The sequence below is a fragment of the Rhinichthys klamathensis genome, unplaced genomic scaffold, assembly GCF_029890125.1.
Source record: "Rhinichthys klamathensis goyatoka isolate OS25496 unplaced genomic scaffold, OSU_Roscu_1.1 h1tg000405l_1, whole genome shotgun sequence".
In the NCBI taxonomy this organism is placed as follows: Eukaryota; Metazoa; Chordata; class Actinopteri; order Cypriniformes; family Leuciscidae; genus Rhinichthys; species Rhinichthys klamathensis.
Window position 1 is genome coordinate 162,311 of NW_026606906.1, and position 15,941 is coordinate 178,251.

The 15,941-nt window shown below is 38.4% G+C and overlaps 1 protein-coding gene across 1 annotated transcript; it reads left to right on the top strand.

The window, feature by feature from the left end:
* The first annotated feature begins 5,176 nt into the window (after nucleotides 1-5,176).
* Nucleotides 5,177-14,290, top strand: cldn7a (claudin 7a). The gene is made up of 4 exons (XM_056234775.1): nucleotides 5,177-5,548; nucleotides 10,185-10,349; nucleotides 11,938-12,022; nucleotides 13,790-14,290. Exons 1-4 carry the CDS (start codon nucleotides 5,326-5,328, stop codon nucleotides 13,956-13,958), a joined length of 642 nt encoding a protein of 213 aa, XP_056090750.1. The 5' UTR covers nucleotides 5,177-5,325; the 3' UTR covers nucleotides 13,959-14,290.
* The last annotated feature ends 1,651 nt before the right edge of the window (nucleotides 14,291-15,941 follow it).

Consider the following 15,941-nt stretch of genomic DNA (forward strand, 5'->3'; position numbering starts at 1 on the left):
GCTTTTGTGTATGTAGTTTGTTTGCATTTATTTAAACGGCATATATCAATTGAATTCCTCGATTACATCAGGTTGGACACTACATTCGTGTAAAGGCACCTAGTTGCATGAGAAGTAAAAGAAAGAGGTAAGAAATAATGAAATGTGGAAAGCTCATTAGTGGAGTCGCTGCTTCTGAGGAGAAACCAGAGGCCGGTGTGTTTTATTGCTAACGGATCGGTGGGCGTCTAAGGCGGCTTACACCAGTTTAATCTCGGCTTTTTTCACTGTCTATAATCTTCACACACAAAAAGCCCCGGAGCCAGTCAGAAGAGGAGCCATGAAGGGCTTTCTGTTCTTCTTCGGGCTGATTTAGCACTGTCTGCTCCCCCTTTACCGAGTGTTTTCTGTTTACTGGAACTAGGTGGGGACAGAAGCTTCGGAAAAAAACGTTAAAGTTTCTTTTGTGTGTCAAGGCTTTTTGGCCCCAGTGCTCGAGAACCGGCCAATAGGGTGACGGATAAATCACGTTTCCAGGGGTGACCGGGGGAGTGTGTGCTGATTTCAAGATGTTACTGAAGCAAATCCGATCCTTTCTCCTATCTTCCAACTCTTATTCCCCTTCTCCTACACATCAGAATTATGATAACAAATTTCTGACTAAGTAGGGCTGTGCAATGATTAATCGCATCCGAAATAAAAGTTTGTTTACACATAATGTGCGTGTACTGTATATAATTATTTTGTATATATAAATAAATACACACATATGCATGTATATATTTAAGAAAGCTTTCCATTTATATACTGTATATATATATTTATACATATTTTATATTTAAATGACACATTTTTATTAAATATATACATACAGTACATGTGTGTGTATTTATATATACAAAATAATTATACACAGTACACACACATATATTATGAATACACAAACTTTTATTTTGCATGCTATTAATCGTTGCACAGCCCTACTTTAAATCTTATGAGTTAACTTTAGAAACCTTCACACAACCATCAAACGCAAAACTTCATATATGTCAGGGTGTTACACGGACATTTTCTGGAGTGAAAAGCATTTCCTCTTCCAACAGCATTATTGCTTCCGCTCTACTTTCTCTCTGGTTAAAGGTATTTCCTCTTTACCTTGGTGAGAATATTGTAACATTGGCGCCAACTTTGTCCTGCAAACAATAGTTGACAGTGTTCCAGGCCTTTCACTGGAAGTGCAGAGGTCACCTGATGAAGTGTTCAGACGTGACAAACGTGCCTCATGAAAGGGACTTACAGATCTAAGTTGGGGGTTCAGGGACTGATTAGGCAATAGCAACTGTATTAAAAGTCCCCCTGTGGTGAAAATCCAGCTTTTTCGTGTTGTTTATCAGTCTATGTGGTGTTTTTAATATGCTTTAAGACAAATCATGTGTAAACTCATAAGTCGACAGCATTGCTGAGTATTTTCTCCTTAAAACTGCAGTGACCCAAAGACAGTCTCAAAAACACTGTTTGAAATCGCTGGTGTTTCTGACGTCACACACTAGCTTGTAACCAATCAGATCAACGTGTGAACGTCAACGCCAAGGGGGTAATCCATCGACCGGAAGATGAAGCCGGCCGGGTGCCGCCATCTTGTAGCAGAACTTCACTTGCGTTAGCATTTCCATTGACTCCCATTCATTTTGGCGTCACTTTGACAGCGAATAACTTTACATCTGAGGCGTTTAAAGACTCCATTTGTCCATTATTAATCTATGTTACATTATGGCCCCGTAGAAACAGATTTAGTAAAAGTAGGCTAACGATTGCGTCATAACCACTCGACTCTCTGTCGCGCTGTACAGAAATTACCGTACAGACAGGAGGAGAAGCTCGCAGGCAATCGGGGGGACGTCCCGTCAAGGGAGAAGCCCATAGATAATGAGCCCATAAAAGCAACGGAATACTTACTCCTGCTCACTCACGCCAAAGAACTCTTTGCTCAAGTTCCCCGTCTCTGCAAGATTAACGTTGGCAATTTTCACGCACAGCTACTAGAAGATTAACGTCTGTCAGACAGGTTGCTCACGTCATCAAGCTTAGTTTGAGTCGGTTTGAGTCTGCGCGTCAGGAACGGAAGTGCTCAAAAATCGCTAAAAATGGGCTTCAACTGTCTCAACTGCACTCAAAAAAATGATATGTTGGCTTTACTTAACTTTTTTTTGTAAACAGGTTCCACCGGTTCCACATAACTATGTTTCGTTAAACAAACATAATATGTTCATGTAACTTCAACATCATGGAATTTGGTCATTTTAAGCGACCCAATTAAACTCTGAGCTAATGAGTTAATTAAGTGAATAATTGAGTGATGATTGAGCATTATTGAAGACACCTGATGTTAACAAGCAGAATCTCTGAAGGAGAAAACCGGAATGTTTAAGTCACCATTATGGAGATAAGTATTCGTTTTAGTTGGGCTCTTGACCATTAACTTATTAACTTTAGTTTTTGTTTGGTTGCGGTACATGAGTTATAACAGCCGGATGAACAACAAACAAAGGTCATCTGATGGTGTTGGTTGTGTTTTAACATAATAATTATTTCACAATCATTTGACCTGAGTCACTGAACTTATATTAAACCGAATTTCTGAGTTAAGTTTACCTTATGGATAATAACAGCACTGTCATTGTAGAGCATACTATTTTTAGATTTTTCAATGAAATTCAAATGACCAAATCAAGAAATAAAAAAGAAACTTCCTAAAAAAAATAGATAGAGTAGGCACACACAGACATCAAGAATCAGCATATGAATCTCAGCAATGGTGACAAACAGATCATAAGCTCATTATTTATTCATGCAGCAATGCATGATGGGAGCCATGAATGAGTTTTGATTGGTGGCACCCAGAATGCACTACAACATGCTTTATAATTGTCACCATTGGTGAGATTTACAGAGTGATTCTTGATGTCTGTGTGTGTCTACTGGAAATATTTTTTAGGAAGTTTCTTTTTTATTTATTGATTTGATCATTTGAATTTCATTGAAAAGTCAAAAAAATAGTATGCTCTACAATGACAGTGCTGTTATTATCCATAAAGTAAACTTAACTCAGAAATTCGGTTTAATATAAGTTCAGTGACTCAGGTCAAATGATTATGAAATAATGATTATGTTAAAACACAACCAATACCATCAGATAACCTTTGTTTATTGTTCATCCGGCTGTTATAACTCATGTACAGCAACCAAACAAAATCTAAAGTTAATAAGTTAATGGTCAAGAGCCCAACCAAAACAAATACTTATCTCCATAATGGTGACTTAAACATTCCGGTTTTCTCCTTCAGTGATTCTGCTTGTTATCATCAGGTGTCTTCAATAATGCTCAATCATCACTCAATTATTCACTTAATTAACTCATTAGCTCAGAGTTTAATTGGGTCGCTTAAAATGACCAAATTCCATGATGTTGAAGTTACATGAACATATTATGTTTGTTTAACGAAACATAGTTATGTGGAACCGGTGGAACCTGTTTACAAAAAAAAGTTAAGTAAAGCCAACATATCATTTTTTTGAGTGTGAGTTCCAATGAGATGGCTCTGTCCACTTCTTATACTGTCTTTGGTCAACGAGTGGATCTCTGAGCTGGTGTGAGTGAGTGGAGGCGGGGCTCGTTTGCATATTCATAGAACCGTGTATACTAAATGAAGCAAGAGTGTCGAGTTACATTCAAGCTATTTTAAGGCATGAATTTTTTAAGAAAAAAGTTTAAATATGTAATTTTGGTGATCAAAGATGAGTTTTAAGGGATAAAATTATTGACTACAGGGGACTTTAAATATTAGGCCTACATGTGAAGCTTTTATAGGCACCAATAAGTAAAAGAAAAAAAAAGGTTTCTGGAATCTATTAATGTAGTTTAAAACATTAATACTATTAATACATGTATATTTTAGCTAAAATATATATTGCTATAATATAATTATAATAATAGTTGTTGTTGTTTTAAAGGGATAGTTCACCCAAAAATTTTAATTCTGTCATTTAAATTCTCTACTCCACATCGTGCCTAACAACGCCCCTTAGCTGTTCTAAATCCACTGTAAAACACGGCTTCAATGGGCTTATTGCTTTTATAAAACGGTTACTCCATAAAAATATTCATTTTAATATTTATTTTATTCAAAAAATAAACACCGGCAGCAACAAAACATAATTTAACGTTATAACACATTTATTCCGCCAAGCAATGTAGTTCCAAAGAGGTTGCTAAGCAACACATGCAGCAACAAAGAATCACAAACGGCAGTTGCGCAGTAATACTAATGTAATGCGGTCACGGGTGTATGTTTGTCGAGTAATTTACGACGGCTTCGAACGCGGCTCAACCAATCAGAATCAAGCACTAACCGTTTTATAATAAGATATTTTTGATGAAATCCGAGAGCTTTCACAGCCTCGCTTTCATTCCTGCACTTCCCGGTAAAAGTCAAATATGGTGCTGCTGAGAAAGGTCTATTTCTGCCATGTAAGAAAAAACAACTTGTTTCTGTAAATTATAATTGACTTTTTATCCCAGACAGCATCATAGTGTCAGCCCAGATCCGGCCCACATCTGGTACACATTGAATGCAGTAGCCTACCAGATGTGGCCCGGATCCGGCCCACAGTTGCTGTCTGGGATGCCAGCATAACTATGACTTTTTATTTCACGATTTTGATGTAGCCTATTTTCTCACAACTTTGGCTTTTTATGTCATAATATTACTTTTTATGTCATAAATGACTTTCCTATGTGACGGAAACGGGCGTCCATATTAGAGACACTTTGATTGGAGAATATGTTATAGAGAAAACAAACTAGTTGTGTAGAAGAGTAACAAAGGTTTAATTGGAGTCTTGATTGGAGAATACGCATGTCTTGATTGGAGAATATGTTATAGAGAAAACAAACTTCATCTAGTAGTAGAAGAGTAACAAAGGTTTAAACCGTCATTCAGTGATGCGAGTGATTCTGCGTGACGTGACGTCACGACAGGCACGGGCATCGCGCGCGCACGCGCCCGTTACCCCCTCATTCCCTCGAGATTACACTCCGTCATCAGTATTTTACGCAACACTTAGTTGACATCTCTCCGTCGAGGTACAAACAAACCCCGCGAGTGAGTGAGTTAGTGACTGCTAGTTTTCGTCGTGGAGAGTTGAGTAGCCTACTTTCCCCTCATCAGTTTGAGTTTACTCGGTTCCTCAGAGAGACAGTTACAGGTGCGGGACAGGAGACAGGAGTATCCGAGTCAGTCGAGTGTATTGCTAACTGTTGCTCAGCTTGCCATTTAAGTGACAACTATGGCAAACTCGGGCGTTCAGTTGCTGGGGTTTGGTCTGTCTCTGGTGGGCATCATCGGGCTGATCGTGGGCACCGTCCTGCCGCAGTGGAAGATGTCCGCGTATGTGGGGGACAGTATCATCACGGCGGTCGCCACTTACCAGGGGCTGTGGATGTCCTGCGCGTTTCAGAGCACCGGGCAGCTTCAGTGCAAAATATACGACTCCATTCTACAACTAGACAGTGAGTTAAAACATGTTATTCTAGTTTTTTTTCTTTACATCTATCTATCTTTCTGTGTCCGTCCGCCCGTGTGTCGCATGTCTCTCACACGCACTGTAAAAAAATAATAAAAAAAAATCCATCTGTTTCAACTTAAAAATGTCAGTTCAGTGGCGGGGATAATTTTTTTTATTATGCTCAATTTGACAGTGCAAGTCATTTACACTTAAAAATCGAGTTGAACTTACTTACATTATTTTGATGAGTTAAAGTAAGTTAATGTAAATCATATATTGCAAAAAGTTTTATATCATATGTTTTTATACACATACACATTGATTCCCCCTAAAAAGTATGGTTCATCAAAAAAAAAAATATTTCTCACCCTCAAGTTGTTCTAAACCTTTATGAATTTCTTTAGAATATCGTAAGAAGATATTTTGAAGAATGTCTGTAACTAGACATTTGATGGACCCCATTGACTCCCATAGTATTTTTCCCCGTATTATGAAAGTCAATGGGGTCCAAAAACTGTTTGGTTACCCAAGTATCTTCTTTTGTGTTCAGCAGAAGAAAGAAATTCATACAGGTTTGTAACAACTTGAGGGTGAGAAAATAATGGTTGTTGATTAATGTTACCTATTTATAGTATATCTGTTTAGTATGTTACTTATAATGGGCTGTACATCCACATGTAAATCAACCAGGTGATTGAAAGTCAATAAATATCAATTTAAATGTAGATATTTCCAGTGATCAAAATATATCACATGGGATTCATTATAGCCTCTATATAGCCTAAGGGTCCTTGATCAATGGAAAGGCGCTATATAAATAAATATTATTATTATTATTATTATACATACTGATTAAGAGGCCTGTCCTTTAATTTACTATAAATCTATACAGTAAGTAGGTGTTTATTGGAATTCTCTGGCATATCAAGCCAGTTTCCAACTCTTCACACACACACTCAAATAAACACTGTGTCATTCCCAGCCAGCGCTTGATTAATGGATGCTGGCCTCGCCAGTGTGTGTGTGTGAATCTACTGTATTCCTGTAATGTAACCAGGCAGGACAGGCAGCCATGGTGAAAGCAGTACGCTAAAAAAACTCTGGGTTAAAAAACAACCCACTTTTGGGCTGTTTTCAACCCAAGGGCTGGGTAAATATAGGACAGAACACATATTGGGTTAATTTTACCCAGAAAATTGAGTTGTTGTTTATTTAACCCAGCATAGTTCATTCATTTTTACTATAATACTAGCTTTTTTGGTGTTGCTTTTATTTACTTCATACATGAATTAATGTCTACAGATTAACTTAAATATCATTTTTAATAAATATTGCCAACATTTAAGCTTGTTTAAAAAATATTAGAAATTAAAAATTATTTTTAAATGAAACATTAATAAGTAATTCAAGTGTAATAGGGAACTTTTAACTTCAGACCGCCGCCCCTGCGTTTCACTCGTGGCCGAAATATGCGACTGACTCCATAACCGGTCCATAAACAAACGGTGTACAGATCTGAGAACATGTTTTAACATCATACGTATTTATATTCTGTATCTTTTTGAATAAAATCATAACATTTTAAGCAAGGCATCAGGCGTTCCCATCACGATAAAAAAAAGCGACGCGGCACTCGTTTAGGTGACTCGCATCGCGCCCCTGTTATGTTGCTTTGCATAAGATTAAACGATATACAGAACAATAACGAATTTATGTAATAAAATGTACACACAACTGTATTTTACCGAAGACATGCACCATTGTGATGGAGCTGCACTTCTCTCTCTCCTGAAGAGGTCGCTAATAGCCCGCGATTAATAACCCCAAACACTGGGTTGTTGCATCCGACCCAGGAGCTGGGTAACATAAGAAAACAACCCAAACACTGTGTTGTTACGTCCGACCCAGGAGCTGGGTAACATAAGAAAACAACCCAAACACTGGGTTGTTACGTCCGACCCAGGAGCTGGGTAACACAAGAAAACAACCCAAACCCTGGGTTGTTACGTCATGCTCCGGGATCTGGGTAACACAAGAAAACAACCCATAAGCTGGGTTGTTACGTCCGCCCCAGGAGCTGGGTAACACAAGAAAACAACCCAAACGCTGGGTTGTTACGTCCGACCCAGGAGCTGGGTAACACAAGAAAACAACCCTAACGCTGTGTTGTTACGTCCGCCCCAGGAGCTGGGTAACATAAGAAAACAACCCAAACACTGGGTTGTTACGTCCGACCCAGGAGCTGGGTAACACAAGAAAACAACCCAAACACTGGGTTGTTACGTCCGACCCAGGAGCTGGGTAACACAAGAAAACAACCCAAACACTGGGTTGTTACGTCCGACCCAGGAGCTGGGTAACACAAGAAAACAACCCATACGCTGGGTTGTTACGTCCGCCCCAGGAGCTGGGTAACACAAGAAAACAACCCAAACTCTGGGTTGTTACGTCCGACCCAGGAGCTGGGTAACACAAGAAAACAACCCATACGCTGGGTTGTTACGTCCGCCCCAGGAGCTGGGTAACACAAGAAAACAACCCAAACGCTGGGTTGTTACGTCCGACCCAGGAGCTGGGTAACACAAAAACTACCCAAATACTGAAAAAATAACCCAAAAAAATGACCCAAAAGGCTCAACCCAGGATTTGGGTAGAAAAATATTTTTTTTCGAGTGAGCCTGTAACCCATTGTTCCTAGAGCTGCCAAAGTATTTTTTTATTACCACACTGAACTACCAGTAATGAATTATGAGTTTATTCATTCACTTGAGTGTTTCAGTGTATGGGCTGTTCCTGAAACATTCCCTGCATGGATTCCCCAAGGACTGGGATGGGAAAACCACAACCTCACGATCCAGCGTGCAGAAACACTCTGCGGATTAACGTAAACTGTTCCAAACATGTGATTTAGCTCCTTGAATTGATGTATTTACTGTGCAGAACCTCAGGGGTCAGTTCTGAGAAAACTGCGGGACACTTCCAGTCGAAACCAGCCCAAACCGCACCTGACAGCAGGTTGAGTTAGGATGGAGGGAGGAGCAGGAGAGAAAACAGGGGGATGAAGGGTGACCCTCTGAATTCCTCAGCTCGCGGTTCTCTGTGCCTGGCAGGAGACGCCTTATTGTGTTTTAATGAAGAAAGGAGAGGAATAATTCTTCCGCTTCACTACAGCCTGCACCCCTGCCTCTCAAACTTTCTGTTTTTATACCTCCTCTCTCTCTCTCTCTCTCTCTCTCTCTCTCTCGGTTGGTTTTGTGTGCACATGTACAGGAATGCACTGGCACAGACTGGTTCTTGTTGGAATGCTTCTTGTTCACTCGTTCGGCTGAATTGCCCACGGACCCCCACATATGATCATCCCTGTGTGAAGGACCCCCAACCTAAAATGAATAAGGCATCTGTCTTTTGTAAACGACCAATTTATACACATTAAAAAATAACATTATAAATCTAAAATTAGTTTCAGTTACATTATTATATTTTTTGTTCTACTCACTGTATGTATTGTTTATTTTTTGTTTATTTAATTTTAAACTAATTTAAATTAGTTTATATTAATACAGTTTTATTTTATTTATTTAAATTTAATTTAATAGATTTGTAACTACTATTTTTTTATCACATTTGTATACCTAATTTATTGCTTTACTATTTTATTTTAATCGAATTATTATTATTTTATTAATATTATTAGTTTTTCTCTAGACTTTTCCAGACCCTCTGTCACTTTAGCGACTCCCTAGCAAGAATTTTAATTAATTTTGTTTTAATTCAATACCATAAATAATATGAACTTATTCTTATAATTATATTTAATATTAAAATATAGAAAACTTACACCTATTTCCTGTTGGTTTGTTATATTTAATATTATAAATAATAATTTAATATTGAGGAGTTTTATAATTTATTGTATAATATTAAGTTATTATTGTCATTATTATTATTTATAACATTTACAAAGTAATAATTTACTAAAGTATAACTTATTTAAGTTATTATTGTTATTATTATTATTAATAATAATATTAAACTGAATTATTTCAAAGCTATTTCCTGGTGGTTTGGCCAATTTTGGTATATTTAATACTATAAATAATAATAATTTAATAATAAAATAATAATAATTTAATATTAAGTAACTTGAATATTGTTTAATATTAAGTTATTGTCATTATTTTTATAGTATTTACCAAGTAATAATACACTAAACTAACATTTATTTAAGCTATTATTGTCATTATTATTAATGTTATTATTAAACTGAATTATTTAACAGCTATTTTTGGTAGTTTTGGGCAATTTTAATTATAAGTATTATAATATATATATATATATATATATTTATATAATTCATTGTATTAAATTAATTTTATTATGGTCATTTATTATTTATAATATTTACTGATTTATTTAACATTTCCTGGACTGATTGTAGTGAAGAGGATCTCACAATTCATGTACAGTTTAATTTATTTATAATATTATAAATAATGCCAATGTAATATTTAACTGATTTATTTGCCATGTTTTTCCTGGTGGTTTATCCATTTGCATGACTGACAGTTGTTGTACAGTTGTCTGGACACGCGGTGTGAGAGTAGTTTGACACCTGTGCCCGTCTGTGCCGTGTCCTGCAGGTGATCTTCAAGCGACCCGCGCCCTGATGATCGTGGGCATCATCGTGTCCATCAGCGGCCTCGGCGTCGCCTGCATGGGCATGAAGTGCACCACCTGTGGAGCGGATGATAAAGTGCGCAAGTCTCGCACGGCCGTGACGGGAGGCATCATACTGCTAGTGGGAGGTGAGTGTGTGTGTGTGTGTGTGTGTGTGTGTGTGTGTGTGTGTGTGTGTGTGTGTGTGTGTGTGTGTGTGTGTGTGTGTGTGTGTGTGTGATTTATGAGGACATTCCCTGAGTCCTCGTATTTAAAATGGCTTTAAAAATATACGAAACAGTGTTTTATTAAAAATGTAAAAATGCATAGTTTTCTGTGATGGGTAGGTTTAGGCGTCGGGTTAATGTGTGTGTGTGTGTGATGGATAGGTTTAAGCGTCGGGTTAATGTGTGTGTGTGTGTGTGTGTGTGTGATGGGTAGGTTTAGGGGTCGGGTTAGTATGTGTGTGTGTGTGTGTGTGTGTGATGGGTAGGTTTAGGTGTTGGGTTAGTGTGTGTGTGATGGGTAGGTTTAGGTGTTGGGTTAGTGTGTGTGTGTGTGTGTGTGTGTGTGTGTGTGTGTGTGTGTGTGTGTGTGTGTGTGTGTGTGATGAGTAGGTTTAGGGGTCGGGTTAGTGTGTGTGTGTGTGTGTGTGTGTGTGTGTGTGTGTGTGTGTGTGTGTGTGTGTGTGTGTGTGTGATGAGTAGGTTTAGGGGTCGGGTTAGTGTGTGTGTGTGTGTGTGATGGGTAGGTTTAGGCATCGGGTTAGTGTGTGTGTGTGTGATGAGTAGGTTTAGGCGTCAGGTTAGTGTGTGTGTGTGTGTGTGTGTGTGTGTGTGATGGGTAGGTTTAGGCGTCGGGTTAATGTGTGTGTGTGTGTGATGGATAGGTTTAAGCGTGGGGTTAATGTGTGTGTGTGTGTGTGTGATGGGTAGGTTTAGGGGTCGGGTTAGTATGTGTGTGTGTGTGTGTGTGTGTGTGTGTGTGTGTGTGTGTGTGTGTGTGTGTGTGTGTGTGTGTGTGTGTGTGTGTGTGTGTGTGTGTGTGTGATGAGTAGGTTTAGGGGTCGGGTTAGTGTGTGTGTGTGTGTGTGTGTGTGTGTGTGTGTGTGTGTGTGTGTGTGTGTGTGTGTGTGTGTGTGTGTGTGATGAGTAGGTTTAGGGGTCGGGTTAGTGTGTGTGTGTGTGTGATGGGTAGGATTAGTGGGGATAGTTTGTACAGTATAAAAACCATTACGCCTATGGAAGGTATAGCAAAACAAACGTGTGTGTGTGTGTCTGTGTGTGTGAGTGAGTGAGAATACTGGGACTGTTCACGCTAACTGAAGCAAGTTTACAGTAAAGCATCTCTTATGTAACATCAGTCTCGGCTCAGTCTGTGGGTCAGTGTGTGTGTGTGTGTGGCTCAGTCTGTGGGTCAGTGTGTGTGTGTGTGTGTGTGTGGGTCTGTGTGTGTGTGTGGCTCAGTCTGTGGGTCAGTGTGTGTGTGTGTGTGGCTCAGTCTGTGGGTCAGTGTGTGTGTGTGTGTGTGTGGGTCTGTGTGTGTGTGTGTGGCTCAGTCTGTGGGTCAGTGTGTGTGTGTGTGTGTGTGTGTGGGTCTGTGTGTGTGTGTGGCTCAGTCTGTAGGTCAGTGGACATCACAGAAAACAGGGCGGCCAATGCTTTGATGATATATATCAAAAAATGAAAGAATCTTCTGTCGTTTCTCTGAAAGCCTCTGTGTGTTTGGTTCCTCCAGCCCTGTGCGCAGTGGTCGCCTGCTCCTGGTTCGCCCACAACGTGATCCGAGCTTTCTACAACCCCTTCACTCCAGTCAACACCAAGTGAGCGCAAGGAATTTTACTTTGCACAATTTCAGGAGCAGAGTGTCCCGACTCTGTTCCTGGAGGTCACCCAAAAAGACACATTTTGAAAGTCTCCCTTATCCGACACACCCATTTCAGTTCTCGGAGCTCTTCTGCTGGTGTTTACGAGAAGAATTTGGTGTGTTAGATTAGGGAAACATCCCAAATGTGCAGTGTCTGTCGGGGAGAATCCAGGAACAGGGATGAGAAACACCCTAGATAGAATGCAGTTATATAGTACATGTATATGAGGTTTCATTTGTGCCAAAAATTAGTTGACTGCTTTATACTATAAATTTGTGTCATTGCCTACTTGTTCAGATAAATGAGTACATGTTCTCTGTTTATGTCATATTGTTCATTTTTACATTTTCATTCTTACCGTATGCCGTTTTTGGTTAGACAAATGCGAAATTGGTGAAATTGTTTTATAATACAAAAAAAAGATGGATGGACGGACAGAAAGACAGATAGACAGATAGGCAGATAGATAGACAGACAGACAGACAGGCAGATAGATAGACAGACAGACAGACAGACAGACAGACAGACAGACAGACAGACAGACAGACAGACAGACAGACAGATAGATAGATAGATAGATAGATAGATAGATAGACAGACAGACAGACAGACAGATAGATAGATAGATAGATAGATAGATAGATAGATAGATAGATAGATAGACAGATAGACAGACAGACAGATAGACAAATAGATAGACAGACAGACAGACAGACAGACAGACAGACAGATAGATAGATAGATAGATAGATAGATAGATAGATAGATAGATAGATAGATAGATAGATAGACAGACAGACAGACAGACAGACAGACAGACAGACAGACAGACAGACAGACAGACAGATAGATAGATAGATAGATAGATAGATAGATAGATAGATAGATAGACAGATAGACAGACAGACAGATAGACAAATAGATAGACAGACAGACAGACAGACAGATAGATAGATAGATAGATAGATAGATAGATAGATAGATAGATAGATAGATAGATAGATAGATAGACAGACAGACAGACAGACAGACAGACAGACAGACAGACAGACAGACAGACAGACAGACAGATAGATAGACAGACAGACAGATAGATAGATAGATAGATAGACAGACAGACAGATAGATAGATAGATAGATAGATAGATAGAAGGATAGATAGATAGACAGACAGACAGACAGACAGACAGACAGACAGACAGACAGACAGACAGACAGACAGATAGATAGATAGATAGATAGATAGATAGATAGATAGATAGATAGATAGACAGACAGACAGACAGATAGATAGATAGATAGATAGAAGGATAGATAGATAGATAGACAGACAGACAGACAGACAGACAGATAGATAGATAGATAGATAGATAGATAGATAGATGAAGTCTCAAGTGAAGTCTTTATAGGCGAGTCTTTGAATCATTCATTCATTCAAACCGATTTAAAAAAAATAATTCAAATGAATTAAATACTTTTATAATTAGACTGCATTATATAATATACATAACCTCTAGTATATGACATGTAATGTTGATTAGTTGTCTATTCAGAACCGTGGAAGAATCATGACCTCTATTTACACAGAGACAACAACAGAATCGTGATCTCAGTTCATCATCGCGCAGCTCTCCTTCAGTTTCACGTACTATCATCTAGATCGGTTCAAATCATGTATCATTGTCATAATGCTTGTCTTTTCTCTTCATCTTTTACCGTTAGGTTTGAGTTTGGAGCCGCCATTTTCATAGCGTGGGGCGGCTCATTTCTCGATGTTCTCGGCGGAGCCATGCTGGCCGCCTCCTGCACTCGAAGCAAACAAGTGTCCAAATATCCCCAAAGCAACTGCGCACGCACTGCCAGCAACAGCAGCAACAAAGAGTACGTGTGAGCAACACACACACACACTGAGACGCTTCAGAAGCTCAAGAGTTGCTCAAACTGAGAAGCAAAGCCGTTTACAATAATGTCCCATAATAAAAAATAAAAAAGGCAATCAGTTGTCCAGAAGTTCAAATAAAAAATAGATAATATATTTTGTTTTCTCTATGAGAAGAGAGAGGAAATGTCTGGATGGTGGATCATAACTGTTGTCCACTAGGGAGCGCTGTAACACACACACTGAGCTGGTGTGAGTCGCCCAAAATGGAGGGAGATTTTCAAGATTTGCTTGTTTTGTGGAGTATTTATCCTATAGCAGCTGAAATGCTAACATTATTAATACTCATATGTAATCGCAGTGTTTCATATGGGATCATGAACGACGCGTTGATGTTATCTAACTCATCTCTTGTGTTAATGCCGCATCATGTTCATTTTAACCACCCATGAGTCCTTCTGAATATCTCTTACTTATAAATGTTTTCATGATAATGTCACTGTTAGTTGGAGATTGTTTACGTATTTGTTTTACATGTTTATTTTCAATAAAGTTTGCTTTATCACATTCCCAGCGTGAATCTGCATTATACACAAATCTATATTGAAATCTGGGATTTTTGAATATTACTCAAACCTGGAAATAAAAGATTTCACTCTTTTTTGCTATCTATGTGTTTCTATCTGTCTATCCTTCTATCTATCTGCCTGTCTGTCTGTCTATCCTTCAATCTATCTGCCTGTCTATCTGTCTATCCTTCAATCTATCTATCTATCTGTCTGTCTTTCTATCTATCTGTCTATCCTTCTATCTATCTATCTATCTATCTATCTATCTATCTATCTGTCTGTCTGTCTATCCTTCTATCTATCTATCTATCTATCTATCTATCTATCTATCTATCTATCTGTCTGTCTATCCTTCTATCTATCTATCTATCTATCTGTCTGTCTATCCTTCTATCTATCTATCTATCTATCTATCTGTCTGTCTGTCTATCCTTCTATCTATCTATCTATCTATCTATCTATCTATCTATCTATCTGTCTGTCTGTCTATCCTTCTATCTATCTATCCTTCTATCTATCTATCTGTCTGTCTGTCTATCCTTCTATCTATCTATCTATCTATCTATCTATCTGTCTGTCTGTCTATCCTTCAATCTATCTGCCTGTCTATCTGTCTATCCTTCAATCTATCTATCTATCTGTCTGTCTTTCTATCTATCTGTCTATCCTTCTATCTATCTATCTGTCTGTCTATCCTTCTATCTATCTATCTGTCTGTCTATCCTTCTATCTATCTATCTATCTATCTATCTATCTGTCTGTCTGTCTATCCTTCTATCTATCTATCCTTCTATCTATCTATCTGTCTGTCTGTCTGTCTATCCTTCTATCTATCTATCTATCTATCTATCTGTCTGTCTGTCTATCCTTCAATCTATCTATCTATCTGTCTGTCTTTCTATCTATCTGTCTATCCTTCTATCTATCTGTCTGTCTATCCGTCTGTCTGTCTATCTGTCTGTCTATCCTTCTATCTATCTGTCTGTCTTTTCTTTCTATCTATCTATCTGTCTGTCTATCCTTCTATCTATTTGTCTTTCTGTCTGTCTATCTAATATCTATCCTTCTGTCTGTCTGTCTGTTTTTCTATCTATCTGTCTGTCTATCTATCCTTCTATCCATCTGTCTGTCTGTCTGTCTGTCTATCTATCTGTCTGTCTGTCTATCCTTCTATCTATCTGTCTGTCTGTTTTTCTATCTATCTATCTATCCTTCTATCCATCTGTCTGTCTTTCTGTCTATCTGTCTGTCTGTCTATCTATCTGTCTGTCTGTCTGTCTATCCTTCTATCTATTTGTCTTTCTGTCTGTCTGTCTGTCTATCTATCTATCCTACTTTCTGTCTATCTATCTGTCTATCTATTTATCTATCTATCCTTCTATCTATCTGTCTGTCTGTATATCTATCTATCTGTTTTTTTTTCAAG

Bases quoted from the DNA above. Each gene is read 5' to 3' on its own strand.
- cldn7a (XM_056234775.1), top strand. From the start codon at position 5,326: ATGGCAAACTCGGGCGTTCAGTTGCTGGGGTTTGGTCTGTCTCTGGTG. The intron at 5,549-10,184 runs GTGAGTTAAAAC...CGTGTCCTGCAG, and splicing joins CTCCATTCTACAACTAGACA to GTGATCTTCAAGCGACCCGC. The intron at 10,350-11,937 runs GTGAGTGTGTGT...TGGTTCCTCCAG, and splicing joins CATCATACTGCTAGTGGGAG to CCCTGTGCGCAGTGGTCGCC.